The 24,088-nt window shown below is 43.9% G+C and overlaps 7 protein-coding genes across 7 annotated transcripts; 5 read left to right on the top strand and 2 right to left on the bottom strand.

Moving 5' to 3' along the window:
• Positions 1–451: 451 nt before the first annotated feature.
• On the bottom strand, positions 452–2,236 carry PADG_02614 (uncharacterized protein; the record flags this gene model as incomplete). Its single annotated transcript, XM_010760232.1, has 1 exon — positions 452–2,236. One exon carries the CDS (start codon positions 2,234–2,236, stop codon positions 452–454), a length of 1,785 nt encoding a protein of 594 aa, XP_010758534.1.
• A 68-nt stretch (positions 2,237–2,304) lies between these two features.
• Positions 2,305–4,535, top strand: PADG_02613 (uncharacterized protein; the record flags this gene model as incomplete). The annotated part of the gene is made up of 11 exons (XM_010759754.1): positions 2,305–2,396; positions 2,559–2,630; positions 2,707–2,729; positions 2,818–2,845; positions 2,923–3,034; positions 3,129–3,203; positions 3,261–3,300; positions 3,435–3,546; positions 3,719–3,759; positions 3,815–3,848; positions 4,184–4,535. 11 exons carry the CDS (start codon positions 2,305–2,307, stop codon positions 4,533–4,535), a joined length of 981 nt encoding a protein of 326 aa, XP_010758056.1.
• Positions 4,536–7,312: 2,777 nt separating this feature from the next.
• Positions 7,313–8,398, top strand: PADG_02612 (uncharacterized protein; the record flags this gene model as incomplete). Its single annotated transcript, XM_010760231.1, has 2 exons — positions 7,313–8,191; positions 8,342–8,398. 2 exons carry the CDS (start codon positions 7,313–7,315, stop codon positions 8,396–8,398), a joined length of 936 nt encoding a protein of 311 aa, XP_010758533.1.
• A 3,993-nt stretch (positions 8,399–12,391) lies between these two features.
• Positions 12,392–13,390, bottom strand: PADG_02611 (uncharacterized protein; the record flags this gene model as incomplete). Its single annotated transcript, XM_010760230.1, has 2 exons — positions 12,392–13,033; positions 13,103–13,390. 2 exons carry the CDS (start codon positions 13,388–13,390, stop codon positions 12,392–12,394), a joined length of 930 nt encoding a protein of 309 aa, XP_010758532.1.
• A 2,471-nt stretch (positions 13,391–15,861) lies between these two features.
• Positions 15,862–16,509, top strand: PADG_02610 (uncharacterized protein; the record flags this gene model as incomplete). The annotated part of the gene is made up of 1 exon (XM_010759753.1): positions 15,862–16,509. One exon carries the CDS (start codon positions 15,862–15,864, stop codon positions 16,507–16,509), a length of 648 nt encoding a protein of 215 aa, XP_010758055.1.
• A 3,015-nt stretch (positions 16,510–19,524) lies between these two features.
• PADG_02609 (uncharacterized protein) lies at positions 19,525–20,236 on the top strand (the record flags this gene model as incomplete). The annotated part of the gene is made up of 3 exons (XM_010759752.1): positions 19,525–19,584; positions 19,655–19,913; positions 19,989–20,236. The coding sequence occupies 3 exons, from the start codon at positions 19,525–19,527 to the stop codon at positions 20,234–20,236; spliced, it is 567 nt and encodes a 188-aa protein (XP_010758054.1).
• A 1,135-nt stretch (positions 20,237–21,371) lies between these two features.
• On the top strand, positions 21,372–23,360 carry PADG_02608 (uncharacterized protein; the record flags this gene model as incomplete). The annotated part of the gene is made up of 1 exon (XM_010760229.1): positions 21,372–23,360. The coding sequence occupies one exon, from the start codon at positions 21,372–21,374 to the stop codon at positions 23,358–23,360; it is 1,989 nt and encodes a 662-aa protein (XP_010758531.1).
• Between the last annotated feature and the right edge of the window lie 728 nt (positions 23,361–24,088).

Genomic DNA, 24,088 nt, shown 5'->3' with positions numbered 1-24,088 from the left:
TCTTAATTCAAACAATTAAATTTTCTCTCTTCCATATTTTAATCTGCTCAATTTAGTTATCATCTCGGTTTTTTGAATGAAATATAAGTTTTAATATGGTCTACTCTATCTATTGAATAATATTTTTTAATTACATTCAAATAAAACAATATGTTGTTGAAATGATCTCAATGCACGTCAGCAAAGCTCACATATGTTAATAAATCTACGGCTAATCTGAGAACCTGCTCTCAACAAATTGAAACAGTAATTTTTTCATTGAAGCGGGTATCTTGTTTTCAAGTGAAAATGCATCCATCATTGGCAATGTGCATACCATCCACCAGACCGTAAACCAAAGGAGTGATAAAACCATATATCATCATGATGCACATGAAGAAAAGAAACGCCTGTCGCCGTAAAATCTATCTGGTAACAAAAAAAAAATAAAATAAAATAAATTGTCATCCTTCTAATCACGCCTCGCACGCTTCCGCTCGGGTTTCTCCCCTTCGTCCTCTTCCTCACTTAACTCCGCAAAAATGGGCTTAGGCTGTGTTTCCTGCCATACTTTCGTAAACACTGGTTCCTTCTCCGCTTGCTCTGCATATTTCAGCAGTGCTGCTCGTGGGTCCTCGTCTCTCATCGAGCTGAGTGGGATGTTTTCCTTTATATGTTTTTCGTCCGGCTGGCTATTGGCAAAAGGGGTCTTACTGGGCAGATGCGGCCGACGAGGATCCCTAGACCGTCCTGAGGCAGTGAGTCCGATTGTTGGATGTCGACTGGAGAAGGAGGCACCTGAGGTGATTTGGCCAGTTGTGCTGTCTGCGGATAGGCCGAGGGATAGGTCCGTGGTGAAATTTGGGTCGTCGTCGACGTGTCTCCGCTTAGGGGCTTTGGACATGACGAGTACAGCACCGTTGTGGGAGAGTGATGGGTTATATAGCACGTGGGTTTCTCCATTTGCAGAGCCCGCAATAATTTGGTTCAGCTTCTCGTGCCAAAGGACGGCAATAAGCGGAGAGCCTGGCGTCACGGATGTGGAAAGCTCAGGTTTTAGTGTTGCGGGATTCAGGATGTGCAGGTCCCCAGTTTCACTACCTGCGACGATATTTGCCCCACTAGGAGAGAACATGATATTTGCGTTTTGAGAATATTTAGACCCAGACGTATGCGGTACTGTTGTGATGGGGTTTTTAAATTTTCTCGTATCCCACAGTTTGATGGTGTCGTCACCACCTCTAGTGACAACCAATCTGCCATCGGGACTGATATCCAGACCACTTGTCCAAGTATCTTTCGTATGGGCACCTTGAATCTGAGCGCTTGGCCTCGTAAACGGCCCATTGCCACCCCACATCACTAGACTTCCATCAAGTGCACTGGCGACAAGAACATTATTCCCCCCCTGCACTGGGGTGCCCCAAGCTACCGCGGTCATTCGAGTTCTGCCCGCCGACCCGGCGGCTCTAGACTGATGCACAATAACTTCCTTCTGTGACCTCCCCAAATTGACATCCCATATCCGCAACGTGCTATCCGTCCCCGCCGTAACACACAGATTATAGTCTGAAGGGCTCCACGTCCCGCTCGTGATTTCAGAAATGTGCCCCTTGGTATTGCGCATATCTCGAAGGTACATGTCACCCTTGGCAAATTCCACAATCGTATCGCCATCGCGATCCAAGATTTTGGCTTGCGGGGTCGCGGAAATGACTAACACTTGGCTCGGATAAAGTGGGTTGAATCTGGCAACGTGGACCGGATGGATTTCCGAAGCCGCGGACTGCTTCTTAGCTGACGGTTCCACCGATTTGAATGCGCGGAGAGTGGTGGGTGTCATAGAGGCGAAATCATGAAGCTTTATCGTACAGTCTGTGGAGCCAGTTATCATCCGCGACCCGGAGGGATCAAGGGTGATTGTCGTCACAGCGCGGTCATGTGTCTTGAGAGTAAGGTCGTGTGAAGTCGGGAATTCATCTTCATCAGATTCATCCGAACTATCTGAGTCTGCGTCTGAAGTTAAATGTTCTTCTTGTTTTGAATCACCCTTGTCAATTCTAGGTCCCGTTTTCTGTACATCATTATCATCAAGGAGGCCCACTAAGGGTTTCTCCCCAAGCACCGCTGGCGACTTTGACCTGGCTTCGACTCGTTTGGTCCGATCAATCTGTGCTGCTATATTAGTCGACTTGTCCCGCTTCCCAAAACCACTGGGGAAGAACTTTTTAAATGTTTCTTCGTCAAATCCATCCATGGTTATCACTTGCGCATCTGCCGACGTTGACGACAACAGGAAAGATTGATGTTGGAACTTGGGGAACTATGGTTGGAACTGCTGGCGAAGTTTGTGACGTTTGCATCTTGGCCACACTTCCGACCATAATAGGTTTAGAGCCAGCGCCTAACGATCAGCAGTAAGTTTCCCATGATGAGTAATCATAGGTATAGACGATTCCCAAACAAAGCCCCGAACTAATTACTGGAATTGATCAACTTTTTCTCTAGTTCTTCTAGATAGCCTGCCTCACTTACGGAGTTCCTTCAATGAAAACTGAGAACAAACTCTCTTACCAAAGTTTCATCAATATGGGTGCCCTATTCTCCACCCACTGGGAAATTCGACATTGGGTGAAGTGGTCACAAAAAGGGTGACTATGGTTGCAATCACAAGCCCAGTGTCTAATACAGCAGATGTAATGCAGCTGCAATTTTGCCATCATCCAGGCCAATGACAGCGGATACAGAAGGTAAATGCCAAATCAACAATCGCCCCAAGAGGAAAAAACTTAGTGGAGTAGCTCCAAATAGGGAGAACTGTGTAGTTGATTTGGTCAGCAGGGGCCATTGTCGCTGAGATTGACGAGTATATATAGTCTGAACATCCCTTGGAGACGGTTACACCCCAGAGAAAGTCTTCAGCACAGGTTCCGTTTCTCCCAGTGGAATTGTATACTTCCTTACCCTAGACAATCCCAGAAGAGAACAATTCGAAGAGACAGCCGGCCACATCATGGCAGATGGACTGCAAAGGTCGAAAAGGCAATCTTCTAGCGTATACAGGCGAGTGAAAGCACTTTATCAAACACAGAGCCGGGCGGAACAGCTCCGCTAGAGATATACCAATAGGTTGACTACTCAGAGTAAAGAGCAATTGGAATTCCCAGCCCATGTCGACATTGAAATATGAGCAGTACTCTAGACCAGAAGGGACAAATCTATTCGTGAGATGAAGAGTTCTGACGTTTTTCCTTGTGTGCGAGAAGCGAATCGATAGTTAGTTACTGTATGCCTATGGCATGAAAACGCTGTTATTGTTCAGTAGGTTGGCCCTCATGTAGATAACATTTTACCTCATGGATATGGCAGAGCTCTCATGTTATACCTACTTGGCCACAAGCTGCGAAAAGAAATCATCAGCAACGTGCCCGGTTTCTAACGAGTCATCGAAGTAGAGAAGCATACCGTAACAACCGTATGCTCTTTGCTCGTAAAAGGGCCCGAGTTGAAATTCCAACGGCTAAATCCTTTGCGAGGGATGACCTTGGCCCAAAAGCAACGAACTGGGTATACCAGCTCGAAAATAAATAAACTAGAAAAGCAAATAAATAAATTAAAAAAAAATTATAGGAATAATACTTGTTAGTACAGTCGTTGGTGTTCTTATGTTTGGAATGAAGGCCAAGTTACAATTATAACTAATGCCTTTGACGTCTCACACGTTAAGAAACAATGATAGGAACACACAAGCTGCGGTGATAGGCAGTGATAGTCCAGGAGGTATTTTTTGTCCCGGCAGTCCAAAGACATGAAATTAATTAACCAGCAAAAGCAGCCCTTGGGGTCGAAGGGGCCTACAGCGAAGGACGGTTCGTTTGGTTGTAACTTAGCATAGGATGGCGCTTGATATTTCCCACAGAGTCGGCTGGTGAGACGATCCGAGAGTTAGTTATGCTTCAGCGTTGTTCCGGTGAGAAGCTGCGCGTTCATCAGGCCTCCAAATGCTCGGAAACACCATTTGAACTAAAGCAATAATTACAATCATGCAAGGGCAACAATCCCCTTTGTCCAGCCTTGTCAACATCAACCATGCATCCCGTTCCTAGCTTGATCGAGCGAGGCATCGTAGGTATTTCGACAGTACAAGTACACAGAACAAGCACATTCAAGGGAAACAAACATCCGTTGACTGAATTTCATTCAGTCTTTGCCAAAGTGCCATCAACTGGGGACTGTTCAAGAAAGTCACCATTATTTTCTTGAGCGTGCCTCGACTGCGGGGAAGGGGATTGTCGGGTGAAACATGGTCAAAACTTACGCAAGTTGGCAAACAGTCACACGCGGCCGGTTCGGTTCTTGCTATCCTCGAGTTCCGGCTCATTAATCTCCCAAGGTTGAGGATGGTTGTTGATATTACAGGACATGCCCGTGAATTATTTAGCCCTGACCTGGTCCTCGCAGCGGTAGCAATGCGGAGAGTCATGGCTTCGCTATTTGCGGAGTATCATGAGCTATACTCCCTAGAAGTCAACAGTGGCGAGTCGCGGAGATATTGATGTGAGTAAGGAACCATCTAGTTGCAGTGGTATCTCATTCGTTATCCCTGATCTTGTCGTTATTGGCAGGTTGGTTTCTTCAGAGCGCCAATATCTGCCACCTCTCCCTTCTGGGGCCTGGTTTACCTCAGAGCACGTCAACCAGGTATACTTAATATCTTAATATCACCTCCATTTTTCCAATGCGCCGGCCAACTGAAGATACTCCCTGGGGTTCTTCGTCAGACAACTATGATACGCACTTCATGAAATAGCATATTAAGCCAGCCACATGGGCATAAAATGCACCAACTATTTCTACAACATCCCTCTCCATCCAGTGAGAGCAGCTTCGCGAATTCTACGCTGAGCAGCTAGGAGATCTAAACAAAGCGGATTTTGATGATTTTTTCCAGAAGGGCAAAATCGATTGCCTCTTCCTACAAACTACCAATATCGGAACGTCAAACGGCTGGATTTTGATACACAAAGGGACAACAAAATGATGACATCTCTGCTCCTCTCCGCCCCGCAAATTATCTATCCTACCGGGATCGTTAGAAAATTCAAATTAGGATAACTGCAAACGTTGGAGATCTGAGCGACGTTACCAATCTCTTATTGCAGCAGCTTACTGTATTCCCATGATGACACCACCATTGACATAGTTACCAAACACCTTGCGCGTGGTAAAATCCGTGTGCCAAATCCGGCAACACCTACAAGAATGGTTCGGCTTTTTCCAACGCCACGATCTATTAATTACTCACTTGGTGAAGACCCAGGGCATTCGAAAACTTCACTCCTCCCAATCCAAGAGAAACTTGTTGGAATAATCCCTGTTGCCGAAGATGTTGTTGATAGAGGACCCACCAGCTATGAGGGCATGTGTGCAGGTCGACACTGGGATGATGGCCGGGAGTGGTTTTTACCATCGTATATTGAGAGAGAGAGAGAGAGGGGGGGAAAAAAAAGAAAAAAAAAAAAACTATACGCCAAATTGAATTGGGCTTTTAATGGCGCTGGCTAAGGGATTACCGTTAGGAAGAAGTTTTAGGAGGGATTCAAAGTTTACTTTGGGGAGGAGGGAGGTAGGTTGACATGCATGTTGGTAAGTGGTTTTTGAATGGGCCTGTCTACTGTCGCAGTCTCGAAGTTCTATAACGTGTTCCTGAAGTGGGAGAGAATAAGAAGCTGTGCAAAGTGAGACAAAATCAATATGGTTGCAGACTTCTCGAGAATGACCAATATCGACGGGCAGGGTAACGCCTTTCGGGTCCCGACAAATATTTTACAAACTGGTTACGTTTGACAGTGATCGCAGGATGCGCAAAGGTCAAAAATGATTTAATGCACCAGAGAGACTTTTGCGTTTGAGGTGCCTCAATTTTCGGGATCATGATCTATTTGAATTGCCAGAATACATTTAGCCACGCATCCCGCCGTCCTGCATGGATTTTCGCCCTGCCGATATCAAATCTTTGCCATGGAGTGCTCTTTTCCCCCTGACCGGATCTGCTCCCGATATGCCGGGCGTCATTTGGAAACAAAATAAATCTCTTACACCGTCTACCTAAATTTGTTGCTTTGTCCGGGATGGCATTGGTGGCCCGTGGGTGTCTTTGTTATCTGAGAAAGTATGGTCCCGATCTCTCCAGCGCAACAGCCAAGAGCCCGAGCCACGTTACCGTCCAATGAATAATATGCGGAATGCTGCGGTGTCCATCCCGGTTTTGCGATACATACGGACCCTTTAGCCCTCGATATATGTAACTTATCTCGCACACATTGTTGAAATCTCGGGTACATCTGTGTGACGGTTAACAGACTTACCGCTCTTTCCCTGCGCTTACCAACGGCTTCACGAAGTTAACGAGTCAAATTTGGTGCCATTAGTTGATCATAAAGAGAAAAAAAAACAGTTATCCGGCCCAAAGTATAATAGTTTGATGGAATCCCATGACTCTCGAATATCAATTAAGGCGGTAACTAAATATTTACCTATGCCCAACGTCCCTGCATGCATTTCGGCCGTTTTTCATGCAGGATGCCTGCGGGAGAACAAAGCTGTGTAGTCCTTTATGTCGCTATCCGCGATCAGCACTGTTTTCGAAGAAAAAGCTTTTTATATCTGCACTATTATTTGCCAGGGTAACATTCTCAGAGCTTCGGTGCATTCTTCGATAATCGTCACAGTTTGACACTGTTCCTGGATCTGCCATGATCTACCAAGATGAACCTAAAACAAAGATTTATCTGAAATTTCTTTAATTTTTCTTTCTCCATTTTTTTCCCCTATTATATTCCTTTTCCAACTCTCCTTCATCACCAGTGCCTTTTTGACGTGGATTATCTTGAAGTTTCATTGGCAGTACAACTTGGTTGCGGCGCAATAAGTTAAGAAATGATGCAGGGTCTGTCTGCAACGAAGCGTGCAAAAAGATATTTCAACGAAAGGGCAGCCGCTTTTTCGAAACTTGGCTTAAGTTTATCTTTCGCTGTCTGTGTTTGCAGATTAATGCTTTGCTGTCAATTGGCATTTCTTCCATTCTCCTCAATGTTACCTGCATTGCTTTTTAGACAAACGTACATAGGTGTATATATACCCTCATATCTCCTCTTAGACCACGCTTTCTGATGCTTCTTCGCATTAACAAACTTGCTACAGTTCCTTTACGAGTTTCATTCTTCTGCGTTACTACTCCCTGCATTCTTCTTCTACGCACCTCAACCTCGTGAAGTTGATTCACCTAGTTTCATTACTTGCCTCCTAACGGTCAACCTATCCCTCGACCACTATGATACTTTCAACGCCCAATGGCTCCACAGTCGATATTAAGCGCGATGGTGCTTCCCTGGAAAAGGTGTCAGATGGTATTGACACTGTCAATGTCCTGAAGTCAGAACTCCAAGAGACCACTGCGTACGACGAGCCTAAATTTGGAGCAGACAAGGACAAGTCCAAGTTCCGACAATACGAGACGGCATGTGACAGGGTGAAAACATTTTATCAAGAGCAACATGAAAAGCAAACGGTTGCTTACAATCTGAAAGTTCGGAATGAACTCCGGTTTAAAGTACGGGCAGAGATGACAGTCTGGGAAGCAATTGAGAAACTCGACACACTGATCGACGAGTCCGACCCGGATACATCCCTCTCTCAAATTGGACATCTTCTCCAATCAGCTGAAGCCATCAGACGTGACGGAAAACCACGATGGATGCAACTAACGGGTTTGATTCATGATTTGGGGAAGCTACTTTTTTTCTTTGATGCGCAAGGTCAATGGGATGTGGTTGGAGATACATTCCCTGTTGGATGCGCCTTTGACGAGCGAATCATCTTCCCGGGCACGTTTGCCAACAATCCCGATTTTGGAAACGAAATTTATGGCTCGAAATTCGGCATTTATTACCCTAACTGTGGCCTTGACAATATCATGCTCTCGTGGGGGCATGATGAGTACCTGTATAACGTCGTGAAATCTCAATCAACTCTTCCTAGGGAGGCGTTGGCTATGATTCGCTATCACTCTTTTTACCCCTGGCATTCTGCAGGTGCATATCGACACCTGATGAACGAAGATGACCACCGTATGCTTGAGGCAGTCAAGGCTTTCAATCCGTACGATCTTTATAGCAAAACAGATGAGGTTCCCAATATTGAAGATCTTAAGGTACGGTTTTTTCCCTCCCCTTTTTCCTTTTTTCCCCCCCCCCTCTCAATAGGATTTCGGTGCATAAATTCTTAGATTCGGCGCAGTTTCCCCCTTCAGTAAACAAAGGATAATCAACCATAAATTACTAACAAATATCCAACCCTTTAGCCGTATTACCTCGACCTAATTGATGAATTTTTCCCACAACGTGTCGTGAAATGGTGAATGACGAAGCCAATATCATTGGTGGGTTGCGGCATGAGGCTGGCTGATTCTGCAGACAGGGTCCTTCTTCCATGCAAGAGATCAGTTTTTCTTTTTCTCTTATTTGATTCTTTTCGCCTAGATTTAAGACCTGTATCCCTTCTTCTTCTTCTTCTTCTATTCTTCTACTTCATCTTTTCTTTTCTTTTCTTATTTCTGTTTGTTTGTGATTCCACCCACAGACTCGGGATTTTTCAGATTTTCCATCCCTGTCGAGATTCTTCCTTTTCGCCTTCTTTTTTTTTTCTTTTCTTTTTTCTTTTTTCTCCTTTTTTTTCCCCCCATTTCCTTTTCGCCATTGTTTTATTATTTTTCTTGGTTTATGTTCGAAGCATTCGGGACCGGATCCATTCACTAATATTTGAAAGACTGTTCCTGCGCATCAATTCTGTATTATGGTTGTTTATGATCTTGTTTTCTCTCAATTGTTTACAACTGCATGTTTATGGTTTTCTGTTCATCTGGTACCTGTCCATTTTCCCGCGTTTAGAGTTAACTACTGTATTTCCTTCACTTTCTTCCCGTTCTTTACTTACACGAATTTCCGCTCTACAAAACCCATTACTCAGCTAGAGTTAACTAATCGCTAAAGTAATGAGACTTTTATTTATGTTCCATACCGATCGAAGTTCTGCCTAGGAAAATTGCTATCTATGGATACCAGGAGATTGGCCAAGTAATTATTTTACGGATCCTTTATTGCATTCATTCATTCTCTTGTCTTCCTCTGTGTTTTGGCAAAAGTAATCATCACATTGTAATTTTCCTCACCCTTATGTGGCAACTCCAGGCCACTGAACAACTTCTGCACGATACACTTTCTGCTGTACTATGTAGGCAACTAACCAACGCATATCTAATTTTAAAAAATAAAATAAAATAAAATAAACCATACCCGTTGCATGCATTTAGTAATGGGGTTGATTGTTTGAAAAGTCTACAGGCAAATCTCTCTCACTGGACAGGATCATCGGGCTGAAGTCTGCTGGTACGAGAATATGGCATATTTTTGCTACCATTGCTCTTAACTTGGTTTCATTTTTTTGTGGGTAGGTTCTGATGTTCGACCAACGATGCTCCGTTTAGTTCACGTTGAACGACTAATGGTTCTTGGGAACAATCGAACGCTTCAACCAGACAATATGTCAAGGCAATCTTGGCAATACCTTGTGACTAAATATTTGTTCATAACTAAGTTTTGGTGAAGCCTCGGGAGCTAACGCTGATCCTATCCAGGAGAGCTGGCTTTCCAACCTAACACTTTGGCACGGGTCAAAAAGCATGTAGTTATCTAGCAAGTGGGGGCCAGTGTGTCATCGAAGATAAGTCATAGTTACCAAATGTGAGGCTATTAGTTATTATTGGCAGTGATGAAGACAGATAAATATCGAGAAAGCATCGGCTCACCCAAGACTATTTCAACGCTTCTCATACCGGAGTCCTGTTTTGAATACTTACCATACTGTGCAGACATCCTGGACGCCATTAGTGGTCAGTTGGTTCGTAGATTAGTTTGTTTGTATGTTTACGGGCATGATGTTCTGCGAGGAAGAAATTTTCTTGCGAAAGCGAGCACACTGTAACTGACCGTTTTGATGTTTAACAGCAGCCATACGTAACAGCATGTAACTAGGCCATCACTGAATTGGTCCCCTACTAGCCGTAACAAGTGATTGAACTGGTCAGATCTGAAAGCCTAACCTGACGAACAAGCAGTTGAACGATTACGGAGAGGTTGAATGATAGTTACGGAAAGAATCAATAAACCGGAGAAGACAAGCGGTGTGATCCACTTACATATCTGGCTTCCTAACTGTGTATGTATGTATGTATGTGTGTACATGTACAATACTGTGCCTCCCCCTTCTCTCTCTGGGTAATTTCATCTCCTCGATTGAGCAGGAAATTATCTAACAGACGACAACCAAACTTGCTTGAATTCAGTGGCGGCCCGGTCAATCGGGCGCATGATCCTGTTGATCTCTTCGAAACGTCCCACGCCTCAACAAGTGCTCAGAGAAGGACATCAATCGGGAATTCCCTGGGCCTGCCAGCATCAAAATTAGTTGCGGGATAACGATAGCTAGATTTTAAAAAAAGACAAGAAGGAAACGGATAATTACTACCTTTGGAAGTTCTTAGAACAATCGATATCTAGTTATCTCAAAAAGCAAACAACAAGGTAGTGACATAGTTACTTAAGGTTGATCCTCGTTTACCCCGCGAGAGAACACCCGAAGAACGAAGTTTAATCTGCTAACGAGAGGCGGAAGATGTAGCTTATACGAGAAGGATTGCAATCCCCCCCCCCCCCAACTCAATCTATTTTGGCAACCCTGATCAATACAAAATGGCGCAGTTGATTCCCCGCTAGAAGATTCTGGGATGACGGCATTAGCCGTGGCAGCGTTGTTTAACAATCTTGAAATTGCGCGTTTGCTCGTTCAACCGCTCCGTCAAGATAAATTACCTGTGCAAGGGCCGCCGCCAGTAAAAAGCCCTATACACTTTGCCGCAATCAAAGAACAAGTGGAGATGATCAAATACTTTGCTGAAACGTGGCGCCCAATGCCGAGTTGAGGAACAAGAAGGGATACTGTGTCTGGCAGTGGGTGAAAGCCACGTAGAGGTCACTGGCGTTACCTCTCGAAGGGGCTGTGAACGTTGAGACCATATGCGCGTCTCACAGGGAACTTATCACTAGTTACGCCACTGAAGAAGGCAGTGGATGAATGCAAGTAAGCCAATGGTAAAGGCAGTTAACTATTGCTCCGGGCCGGGGCTGTCGTCATCAAAGGATGGGACTCGATTCTTGCTGCCTGCTCACGAAAACTAGTTGCGTTGCTGTTGTATGGTTGTTGTTTGGTCATTTGCAAATGTATCTCACTTATTACTATTACCATCTCAGAGGCAGTTGATGTTGCGTGCGGTGTCACGGGAGGCAGAAGGGAGTTGACAGGAATGTAAAAGACATTCTGGGCCGTAGTTACAACAATAACTTACTCCACAAGCTGCTGTTCAGGGCCCATAGGGCATCGCTAAAATTTTTCTGCTAGCGTATGCCGATAACTAGTGAGGTTGGGGATAGAAACTGAGATAGCACCGATGGAACGGAACGATATATTTTGATAGAAGGGGGTTCTAATTCTTCTCCTATCGTATGTGATTTTTTTAAACCCAGCCATGGTAGTTGAATGTGTTCCCAGGAATTCCGCCATATCAGTTTAAATTTCTACGTGGGAAGAGGTAGACGATTTGGTCTGATACTTTCTTTGATTGCAAAGGCATCTTAAGGATCAGGTTCGTATACGGTGAATTAGTAAATGTCGTTGTCTTGAATACTATTTTGCAGTGGTCTATGATAATTCAATTGTCTCTGGCTTCCAGATAGATTCTCGCCAAATTGAGCAACTTAGTAATTGAACATCCAAGTATGTACCATTAAGAATCTTGCCGAACAATCCATAAGATGGAAAAATGGACTGCAACAACGTCATCGCTCAGAGAGCCCATATATAAACGCCCTGAAAGGAAAGAATACCATCAAAAAAAAAAAAAAAAACCCAAATCCAAATCCAAATTCCTTCGGGAGACAATCATGCATGAAATTGAGATGCTGTCAAATTAGGCGGCCCTCACAAGTTTACCGTGCGAAATTCTTTTTAAAAGATAAGCAGTTTTTCCTACTTACGATGATGAGAGGTCTTTTTTATTCGCTTAAACGATAAAGTTGCTCATTCGAATTCGCTCATCCGAACTCGATTGCATCAGCAGTAGGATTTGACCCTGTAAGAAGGATCATATCCGACCGCAGATTCAAGAGAAACCAAGCCAATTATTCGTAATTCGCTTCCACTATAGGGTCTTTAAATCCAAACCATCCAATAAATACTCCGCCATGCTTTATATTTCATGAAACCTCTCTGTGGAAAGCCCTCCTGTTGGCTGAGAATCTCATCGACTGATGGTTTTCCCCTCTTCATCAATAACGTCAGGGGTTTCTTTAAAACATCTCCCTGGGTGAAAAGCATTGAGAACTAGGACAGCAAGTCCCACCATAACACCCTCCAAGGCAATAAATAGGGGTTCGTCTTTCATAAGGTGGCCGTCCCAGCCTCCCGAAAGCTCTGCAATACGATAAACACATCTGACAAAGATGAAGAAAGTGGATAATGAGAGGGCAACAAGAAAGCCGCGGAATGATAAGGACGCGCGGAGCACAGCGTGTTTGGAGTCGAGGGCGCTAGCGCCCATTGATTTCATCCGGAGCAAGGTTCTGAGAGCGAAGTCGAACGCAAGCAAAATAAAAACGCCTAGAACGACGACTTGCCAGACAACACCGGCAATCATGATGTTTTTGCCAACGTCTGCCTGGTTGCTGCCAGTCTCGGCAGTGCTGGCTAACCCGCCTCCGGTGCCTTGAAGTGCAAGTGCGAGGATATCGCAGGGTATGAAAATTCGTGGATACCAGGCAGATGGAATACGGGAGTTGGACGTGCCAAATGTTGTGACAATTCTCGAGAGGCAGAAGTAGATAGCAGCAGCGAGGAAGGCCGGGCCGATTGTGAGGAAGCAGATTTGAACCATGAATGGAGCCTAGGGTGGTGAAAATGTGAGTTATGTAAACTCAAATGGCTACCGTAGTGTATTCCAATATTGACCTACCCTCTTCCAGGGGTTGTTGTACATGAGGATGCGGCCAACATATCCCAATACCTCGCAGAGAGTGCCCAGTATCATAGCGACGGAGAATCCCAAAAACCTCTTCGAGGAGAAGCTCTGCAGGACATATGCTATTAAGGAGGCACCGAAAATCGCAGTAAAGACGGTGTTAGCCGCAAGTGACGGGCGATAACCGTAGTAAGATTTTTCGATGCTGCATATTTCAAATGTGCAAAGGTCTCCCTTAATCTGTTGACGGCGCATCAGCGCAGATAGAATCACGGAAGACATTGACAAGTTGAATGGGGACGACTGCTAACAATAAAAAAGAGGACTGTCGGAAAAAAAAAAAAAAAAGAGAAAAGAAAAAAAGAAAAGAAAAGAAAACTATTGTTAAACAACGAAGACAGCTAGAGGTCGATGTATTGTAGTGAGAAGCTTGTTTTCAAAAAGAAAAACGGACAGATGTTTTACTTATAGTGCTTAACAATGGGAATATCAAGCAAAGGCCATGCTATATGTCTAAGCCCCTATGTTCTAGAAAGGCGTAGTCTTTAGTTATCAACATGGCCCTACATGGTCTGTGTCCAGATGCCACAGTCGTAGGCTTCCAGAGCCGTTGCACTATTGCTCTATCTTAGACCTCAGCCATAGATAAGCTTAGTTCGCATCCTGGCTATCAGGACAACGACATGTGAAGTTGCATGAGTATGCAGTCCATTAAGACTTGCCTGCAGTGAAGCTCTCGCATGTGTGCGAGACTCAGGAAGCTCCAAAACAGCCTAGTATTCCGGCCGCCATATGAGTGCATGTGAATGATAGGGTAAAACTGATCGTTTTGAGTTACCTGAATCACTCAACATCACATCGCAGCCACAGCCCTGTACGGAGGATTCCCTGTAGCTGTAGCAAAAGCGAACATGGAGCAAATGGGAACCGGGACAAATCCCAAAGCCTTTTCCCGTTTTCTGGTGAAATGGGGGAGAAGCTGAAAATGGCCAAGCAATTCCAGTTCAATTTCGGCCTCGAGATTGCACCGAACCGAAGCGAAAAAAATGCTAACAAAAACGTGCTGAACAACATCCATCAAGGATGTCTCAGGACAGGCCAGGGCTCCTTAGTCAAAATCCGTGACACACGTCCATTCGTAAATGAAGGATTGATTCTCTGACCGCGCTAACCACTCTTTGGAGCGTGGGGCATTGCCAAATCAAATCAAATCAAATCAAATCAAATCTGAAAGAAAGAGATAAGTTAACTGCTATCAAGCGCCAGAAGCCATGAGTCTTTGACGGACTTAAGAGCACGTCGTGGATTCCTGGCCTGATACACACGGCGCAGATTCAACATGGCTGAGCAACGTCGTCATTTTCGTGCATCGGCTCGTTATCGGAGTAACCAGAGATTTGGCGGGGCTGGAATGGACCAGCCAAATCACGTGGAGAGGGTTGATATTTTAGATCCCAACGCCTTTTCAACTTCATTGCTTTGCCGGCAACAACCACGAGGCGCTTTCTGACGTGTGGATCAGCTCAGCCCAAGGTCCCTAGGGAGGTATTGACGTTCGTCACACTCTAACCCTTCTATCCGACTCGCTACAACAGCAACATGCGTTTGGCACTTGGTTGGTAAACTTTTTGAGAATGGGACAGTTTACTTTACCTATAGCTCTATAATCTGACAGGCACTAAGGTTGCAATAGTCCTTAGCAAGTTGAAGCCACTACCCGGCTCTGCCAATTGTGTAAATTTCGGAGCTTCCGGATGGACCCGATTGGAGGAATCTCTGAATAACATAGTTAAACGGCAAAGTGGACTCTTCCGCCGTGCAGCTTTAAGAGCGGTACCATGGCGCCTTCATTTCCGCATTTAATAATAGCACAACAAAAAACCATTGCCCTTCAACAGGACTATCATCAGACGAACCACCAATCAAATTTGCGGACATTTCACCTTCATTCCAACTGCGTGCGTTTAGGCTTTATTGATTGAAGCTTTCCTGAGGGGGGAGTTACGTGAAGCCAAACTGCACGAGATCCATGGATGTTCGTTGGTGACCATCCAGTCTGGATTTCTTCTTTGGTCTTGGTAATGCAACCTGCAAGCATTTATACTTTTCTATAGTCGTGCCGTGAATACGTACGGTGCGTGCGTAAGTAACTACACTGCTTGTCAGCCATTATTGTAGCGGTATATCAGTGCTCGGATTGTGGGTCTTGCCAATCGGTGAGTAGGCATCAAAGGGCTGTTGATTCTGCTTTGATTAGTAATAACTCCTACTAACTAACTAGCTTTACCCTATCATCAATTCAATTAATTAGGCAGAACAATAATTTAAACAACATCAAACAAAGATCAGTAGGATGCTCGTGGTAGTGATTGAGACAGACTGCTTATCTCTGCATGATAAAGATCAATCACATGTGAGGGGCTCTGATCATCTGGAATCCCCATCAACCAAACACTTTCCTCGAGTCTTGACTCTAGACTGGCGAAAAAAGATAATCTTAGGGTGATCAACTGTCTAACTTATCAGAACTCTGGAGTTCGCGACTTTGTGAACCAACCCACCTTGACTGATATCCGAATTGTCTTCGTGCAATTTTCCCGGGCTTGCTTCGTGATTAGACTTCGCAAGGAGTGGTGACATCGGTACCGACCAACACATCCCCATCACCATCCCCTGTAAGCCTTTGAAGCAACGAATAACTTCGGTACAGCGGAACCTATTTTCGTCTGGTATCAATCCCAACGACCAAAGTCATGCATTCTCCCAGTGAGCCTTTTTCTCTTCATGGCGGCTGCCATTGTGCTGCTGTTCGCTACATAATCACATTTCCTGGGTATGAGCAGAGGCCGGTCCTGAATCCAAACCACCCTCCAGGGCAACCTGATATCAAAGCTCCATTGTTATGTTTCGACCACTGTAGCGACTGCCGAAGTGCCTCTGGGGTCCCTGTTCAGATTTGGAACATATGTCCACAAGAATTCATCACATTTTCATTACTCCGTCGGTCCAATGATTCTTCCTTCGATGCAGTTGGAGTAGAGGAAGACGGCGCGAAAATTATTCTCACTGGAGACCAACTGGTGTACCCGAATGAGGTCACCAAGGACACTTATTTGACTCATTATGCTTCTTCAAAATCGGTATGGCGCACGTTCTGTTCCCGCTGTGGTACCAATATATCGTTTGTGGCTTTCGAAGAGGAGGGGTCGGAGACTCTAATGGATATCGGGGTGGGGACGTTGGACCGCAGCAGTATCGACCTGGTCGGGACGCCGCACCGCCATATTTGGTGGAATTCTGGGATCGATTGGGTCAAGAAACTTATTGCGGAGGGCGATGGGACTGCCTCAAACCATGCGATACCCAAGCATCCTGGAGGAAATATCTATGAAATACTCTAAGGGACGGATTACCCGTGATCTATCTATTTCAACTTGTATGAAATCTTACTATCACTGATGTAATGTTTCTTGTATGGAACCAACGATCGGGATTCCAACATCTTAAACTGGACAGGTTATAAAATAGTCACGTTTTGCAACGAGAATTTCTATCTTTTCCAGATTTTGCGAGAGGAATTTTTCGCTGCGAGCGCTGGTGTGGTATGTCAATGGCTAGAGGTGTTCTTTGGACATTCAGTGTCCGTCAAATTCCATCTCAAGCTCTGGAGTTTCTGATCTAAATCCTTTCACATTGACAAAGTTGAGTATTGCACCTACCAAGGCCAAAATATATGTATATAGCAACACACAAAGTCAATTCTAATGAGTAACAATCTGGATGAATTCCACCCATCCGCTCCTCGTCGTCACCCCATGGAAATGTATCTTGTGAATACAACCCAATTCCCAATTCCTTGAGTGGCCTTCGGGACGAAAGGTGTCTCCTGCTATAAGGCGCCCGAATTTCATGCACAGACATTGGCACCCGGAGGCGCTCCCTCGGATAATACATTTGTTCGGCATATCTTTGGGCAGGAATCGGCAGAACACACCTCTGCAAGTAAATCTCTGGCAGGTGCAGAAAAATAAATGGCTTGCTCAACCAGTATGGGGAGAATCATCAGCTGAACTGCATCACGACGACCAGTCACATCGGAAACAATACCGCTCCGGGTTGGAAGACGTAGGGGTATCGCCTAGACCCTTAATTCTTATTTCAACATATATAACCCGATCCACCCCTAGTCCTGGTGTTGAGTGTGATAAAGTTGAATAGAGATAATATATGTAATGTATATGCAGAGTATGCAGACTGTTTACTTTAGTTATATGAGATTGACCGGAGTTGGTCAAGATATTAAAAGAGTAGATTCAATCACATTCAATTTTTTTCAACTATAATCAACAGTAACTCCTAATGTATTCTATTATCTAGTAAAATATGTCATCAAATAAGATACTTTCTATTAAAAATCAAGTAATTAAAAATGTCAACAATGCAAAGTAATTAAGCTCTCTATTAAAAAAAAGACTTCTTTTAATCATTCAAGCTTTGAATAAATATTAAATTCTAAATATATAAGCTGCTGTAAAGCTTTGTAATACTTTTTTATTTATTTTTAATTATCATTTGATATAGTAGAAATCTCAGTTAAAAAAATTAAAACAAGCTCTTATAGGGAAATAGCTTTAAAAAAGAGATTATTATATATAGTTTAGATCTGCTCTTTTAAGTTGCAAATATATAACAAAAATAATTAATTTTACTTCATACTAATTAAGATAAGCTTATTAACTTACCTACTAATTATTATTTAAAAAATTAATAAGTATATTAATTTATTAATTATTATAAAAATCTTTTTAATTAATTTTAATTTTTACCAAGTTTAATTACTGATAATTATTATTTAAAAATTTTAAGATTTTTTAACTAGTTAGTTTACTACTAAATATTTTAAACTTATATAAAAAGAATTAAAATAATTATGATGGCTGGGTTACCGGTGTGAAAAAAGAGTAAGTGCCATTTTACTAAGATTTAAAAGCTGAACTAAGAATAAGGAAAAGATGTGTGGAGATGCGCCCTAGTTTCATGCCCTAGTTTTCCTTTTCAGTCAAACTCTCGCATGTTCAATTTGTCTGATGTTCAATCTTGACGTTCCATCTAGACGTTAAATCCGTGGTTTGACTTCGCCGTTCCAATAATAATTAAATTTATGAAATTAAATTAATTAATTACTTAAAAGTTAAAAGATTAAAACTAATTTATTATTTTTCTAGCAAACACATTAATAGCTATAATATGAAAGTTTTTATAATTTAAAATTAAAATTAAATAAATATAGATTAACTTCTTTAATTTAAAAATATTCAATAGAAAATATTATATAATAAAAATATTAACTTTAAATTTTTAATAAATATAAAAGTTTTATTTAAAAATAATACTAGCATTATTTACATATTATTTACATATTATTTTAATTATTATGATTATAATAACAAGTAACTTATATATAATTCAATATTAAATTTAATATTAAGAAAAAAATTGTAATTATTTAATTTACTTATATACTTTATATTTTAATAATTAAATATATATATATATATAAGAGTGTGTATTTAAAGCTCTATATAGAGAAAAAAAATAATACTTTTACTACAAACTCTATTTATTCTTGGTGTTTTTCTATTCATACACATCAAGTCTCACTTTTGTTGTTTCAAAACAAGTTCCTATTTAATAGAAAATGAAGAAAGCTTAATTTACTAAAAATGCATGAGATATTTATTTCAATAAAATCTTTTTAAATAAATTTTTATTTTATTTCCTTTACATATATCGACTGATAGTGATGATCAGGAATTATCATGTTCCCCTAGAGATTTTTATGTTCCATTTATTGCCTGCAACGCCAGTGGCATGATACTCGGGAGGCAACCAGCTAGACGGTACCGAGCCGGAAAGCAAACGTCAGGTCAAAGGATGGAGGAGTTATTCCTTCTATCGCACTCCCAGAGGTCCATGGAATAGTGATTGCGTCTTCCCCTCCAGAGACGCGTTTAAAGCCGACATGCAATTCTGTCAAAGTTCGGCCCCTTGTCGTCTCTGATACCAATTTTTCACACCGAAAGGACGTGTACGAGTTCAGTGGCGTTTTCATTATCGTGTAATTTAGGGGGCCGTAATACCTTCCAGAGGCAATTCCTCAGACAAATAGCAGGGATGGAAATGCAGAAAAGCAACGTAAAGCGGCCAACCCATTAATTAACATTAAACCGATTGGCAGAATACGGGAGGCCGTTCGAGTTACCAGCGACTTGTCAAGGATGTAGTTCCCGATGCCAACGAATAAGGGAAGCTCTTGATCTACCCTATGACGTCACCGACTCGGGAGCTTATAATCTCCCAGGCATTATGGTTTAGAACATCATGCTGAACATCGACAGTTAAAACAGCCCCTGGCAATGCCCATTCGAAGGCTCCGGTGTAAAGTGCTCCAGTTCTACCCAACTACCCACATGCCCGTGCCGTTACTATAGAGAGAAAAGAAGGAAAAAAAAAAAGTGCAAGAAACAATGCCCGACTTTCTCGCAGTCTTCCGGGGCAACCACCCGCCAGGAGCTCAACAAGCTCGCAGAGGAGCACCTGGAGCACGATCTACAGCCGTTCGATTGCGATAGGTTGAATTCCGCTGTATCCAAGCTTGGAACACACACTACGGTCGGGTCCCTCGTTGGCATCGGGCTAGGGATGTACATGGCGTATCGAGTACGGCGAGTGCGGATGGACATGTTTACTGCTTTCCGCATCGTGGAGAAACCGACACATGTGCAGTTTGCAAGTGGGAGAATAGGTGCGGATAGGCATTATTTGCATTTTCTACTTTGGTTTAGACGTGCTCTTGCTGACAACTTGGTATAATCATAAGAGATGGTTCCCGATCTGACACCTTTCCTTCGACCCACTCTGCTGGGCGACATTGCGACGTTCGGACTTTTTGCTGCGGGAGGGTTGTTTATAGGTGGAGAAGCGGGGCTGCTCTGTGGCGTTTATTCTGCGCGGAGAACTTTAGTGAAAGACCTGGAGTCCAAGTTGAGGATTGAACGTGCATTTGCGAGGCTGAGGGCTGACATTCTTCAGCGCCAGGCTGAATGCCTTGGACGGCGGGAAGTCTGACTCTAATCCAGAGAAGGTGGCCGAGGTATTCTAAACTTTGATTGTTCATTTAACATATTCGCGTCGACAATCACCTTCGCTATCCTTGGGATCCATTTTTGCCTTTCCAAATAGTAATCCCTTTCTTCCTCCGTTTCCCAATAGTAAAACCCGTAAATTCAACAACCTGAGGTGTTCAACTCGATCCCACGTGACTCCGGCAGCCCTAAATCTGGACAACCAATGTTTGTATATGGGCCTCGGGAGTGGAGATCTCCATCAACCTGGAACAACAGAGGTTGTGTTTGGTGAAGTAGTGTGGGGGCAGTGATGTCGCTATGGATCGAACAACTTCCAAGTTGTCCCACACTTCTGGTGACAGGCTGAAAAGTAATTACAACTGCGGACTCCGACTCCTCATTCTCAGCCCGTCCGTGAGGAAAAATAAAGTACTGGAACAGACATGTTGCTCATACAATCCTTCCATCCCCGTCGGGACTGCCCCTCAGGCGGATCAAATGTGTTTCCGCCAACTTCTGGCAATTTGTTGTTTTCAGTTCCCGACAGACCCCTGAGAGAAGATAGCCAGGTAGAGAGACATCTTAAACGGTGCTCACAGAGCAAGAACTGTTTCAGGGGGGAATTCAGTGAAACAAAGCTTCGTGTCCCCGTGTAATAATAACAAACTTGGAATGAACAAGAAACATTAGGTTTTTCTTATCAATTGATCATTTCCGCCATCTGCTGCTCCCCCCTCATATTTTTGGTAAGACTTGACTCACAGATGGCCTCCTCCCTTTTTTCACTCTTTGTACTTTATCTGCAGCACTACGCTTTGTCATTTTCACACGTCGTAATGTAAGTAGCTTAAACAGTGAAGTACACACGCGGGGCCAATTTAAACTTTTTGTTGTTCTAAACCGCTCTCATCGCATCTTGACGTCAAGGGACAGCTCGCTGCACAGTGGAGCTGAACGGGTGGCCAATCCTTCTCCCGCATTTCGCCTTCCCTAATGCAAGAGGGGTCTCTGCTGCTGAGGCTTCCTCCGACACATAAGAGCTCCTTCATCTTCGTTCCCGAATCGATGTGTTCGACGAAATCGCCGGCTCTTACCTCATTATCGGTGGTCCCAACTGACGAGAAACGAATGGCACGATGCCACACTCCAAATGGGAGAAAGCGAAATTGTATTCAAAGCGAGGGTTTGATAAAGTCTGGAATACTGTCGATAAGCTTGGCGCACCGGGAAATCGCTCTTCGAAAAAGCTCGGTGCTGAGGCGTTCTGGCCTGCGACGCTAGACAAGGAAAGCGAAAAGGCGGCCCGTATCCTGCGCAGCTTTTGTAAGGACGGATTCTACACCGAGGTTGAAGATGAGAATGAGAGGCAAAGCGGGTCAAGTTCGCACTCAAGTAAAGATGATAGGACGGCAGAATACAAGGGTACCGAAGGTAGAAACAAGGGGATTATTGGCAAGCCCAGAGGAAAGCCAAGGGTTGTTCAAAAGATACCTTCAGCGGTGATCAAACAGGCAAAGGGCCTTGCAATATTTACAACAATGAGAACAGGCCTCTGGCCTAGTGGATCTGGAGGTAGCGGAATTCTGGTCGCAAGGATCAAGGAAACGGGCGAGTGGAGTCCGCCTTCGGGAATCATGCTGCATACAGCCGGGCTTGGATTTCTGACTGGCGTTGATATCTACGATTGCGTGGTTATCATAAATACATGCGAAGCTCTGGAGAGGTTCAAAGCTATACGTTGTACACTTGGTGGGGAAGTCAGCGTTGTTGCCGGACCCGTCGGTGTGGGAGGTGTTTTGGAAACCGAAATGCATAAGCGACAGGCTCCGTTGTGGATGTATCTGAAAAGTCGGGGATTTTATGCTGGTGGCCAGGTAGACGGGGCCATCATTATCGAGAGAAGCGATGAAAACGAACGTTTTTATGGCGAGAGAATTTCCGCTGCCGATATTTTGGCGGGTAAAGCAAAACATCCGCCGCAATCGATAACTACGTTAATGCAGACGATAAAAGCAGCCCAAGGCGATGAAGATGTGGATAATTCCATGCTTCCACCACCAGGGGAAGCTCCTGGAGATGCTGAAATTGAAAAGGATTTGTTCGGTATTCCAGCGCCCAAAGACCCCGATCCGTTTGGTGTAAAAGCATTAGAACAAGAAGGCATAGTGATCCGAGAAGCCGGAACGAGACGTATACCTAGTAGTGGCATGTTTGAATTCCGACCAAGCCCGACGAGTCCTATATTCGACCATCGCTTCCCGCGGCTGAGTGCAAGCAGCTCTCAGAGGGACAGCTGGCGGAGCAGCGTTCAGAGTACTGCGAGTGCCGACAGAAGCACCCAGACAGACGACTTCATCGACAGCCGACCCACAGTCTCCTTAACATCAATCAGTCGCATCTCGTCACATAATGGTAAAGATAAGACACCATGGTCCCTCTACCAGTTGGAAGTTGATAACTCATCTATAACAGAGAGCACTACAGCTTCAACAAAAGAGAATTCTTCCCCACGGCGAGGATCCCTTTGCATTCAAGATCACACCATTCCAGAGGATCCGAACCAAGCCCGTCCTGCCAGCCCCTCTTTTACTCGTGCTCGCCTCGTTACTATCCACAAACGCTTATCACCACCACCGCCACCACTACCGGCTAGGAATGCTACACGCGTCACCTCGCCTACTTTATTGCATCTTCCAATATCGGAAGAAGCAACACAAGATCAAATTTCAGCTTATGATGAGAGTATTGAAATTTTTGAGGTGCGTGACGGCGACGAGAACCACGGGTTGATGAAGCATGATTCAACCGCGAAGGACGTATTCAAAGGAGAAGTAGCTATTGAAGAAATCCAATCCACCAAAGCGGCTAAATCGTCTAATGAAAACCGTTATCAGCGGGGAGGCAGATTTTTTAAAGGGACCACCGTGGAGGAGGGATATGGCGAAGTTTTAACAACAATGGGTGCAAAAAGGGAAACTTTGACTGAAAATTTCAAATCTACGGAAAAAGCTGAAGTTGTTTTGTCTCTAGACGAGACGTTGCAGAATGGATTTGTGAATGAGGATAAGGAGGAATTTCACTCTGTTGTTCCTATCTCCCTGAAATCAACAATACATTTTCAATAAAGGAGTGAGAAGTTCGAGGATGGAATCCTGCATGGCTTCTCTATGGTTCAATATGGTTCAAGAACAGCTGGCGAGGAATCCTCCTACAGCTCTGGTGGAAATCGGACGGCGTTGCTTTGTCAAAGAGGTAGTCGGCGCATGCCTTTCCTGGGGAACTATCTGTCGTTGATATTGTTCCCGTATGTTTGTTTGTACAGTTTGTGATGGTAAACTTTGGATATTTTTTTTTGTTCCTTGTCGTGTCTCCCTGAGCGAGGGAGCTTCCCAGGATTATATTTTGACATTCCCGTTTAGATCTATGCGTATCTTTAGCGAGCAGGAGTTTTCAATGCCACTCTCCACCAAATTATTTTGAGCTTCAGTCGATTGGAATTCGCGATAAATGGACGCGGGGCATTAATGCGAAGCCGGGAAAATCGAAGCCATTCATTGCGATCAAAAGTAGCATGTGAATTACTACATAATGCCGGTAGATGATGTTCATGGGCATTCAAACGAGGCTCCTTGCCGCAAAATCGCGTGTCCTATGTTTTCTCGTAACGGGCTCTGGGCTTTCCAGAGGGCTAAGTTAAATAATTTTGCAACAAATTCATAGCGACTAAATAAACAAAATGAGTTAATACCATGAAAAACCTTGTCTTTAACCGCGCAAATATACGGGACAGGGCAGGCAAAGGATAGCTGAGGCAGGCATGAGATTATTTCCACGGTTGATATGGCAACATGAA

Source organism: Paracoccidioides brasiliensis (genome assembly GCF_000150735.1).
Source record: "Paracoccidioides brasiliensis Pb18 unplaced genomic scaffold supercont2.3, whole genome shotgun sequence".
Classification (NCBI taxonomy): Eukaryota; Fungi; Ascomycota; class Eurotiomycetes; order Onygenales; family Ajellomycetaceae; genus Paracoccidioides; species Paracoccidioides brasiliensis.
The sequence above is the reverse complement of the archived record's forward strand: the minus strand, read 5'-3'. Positions and strand labels throughout refer to the sequence as shown.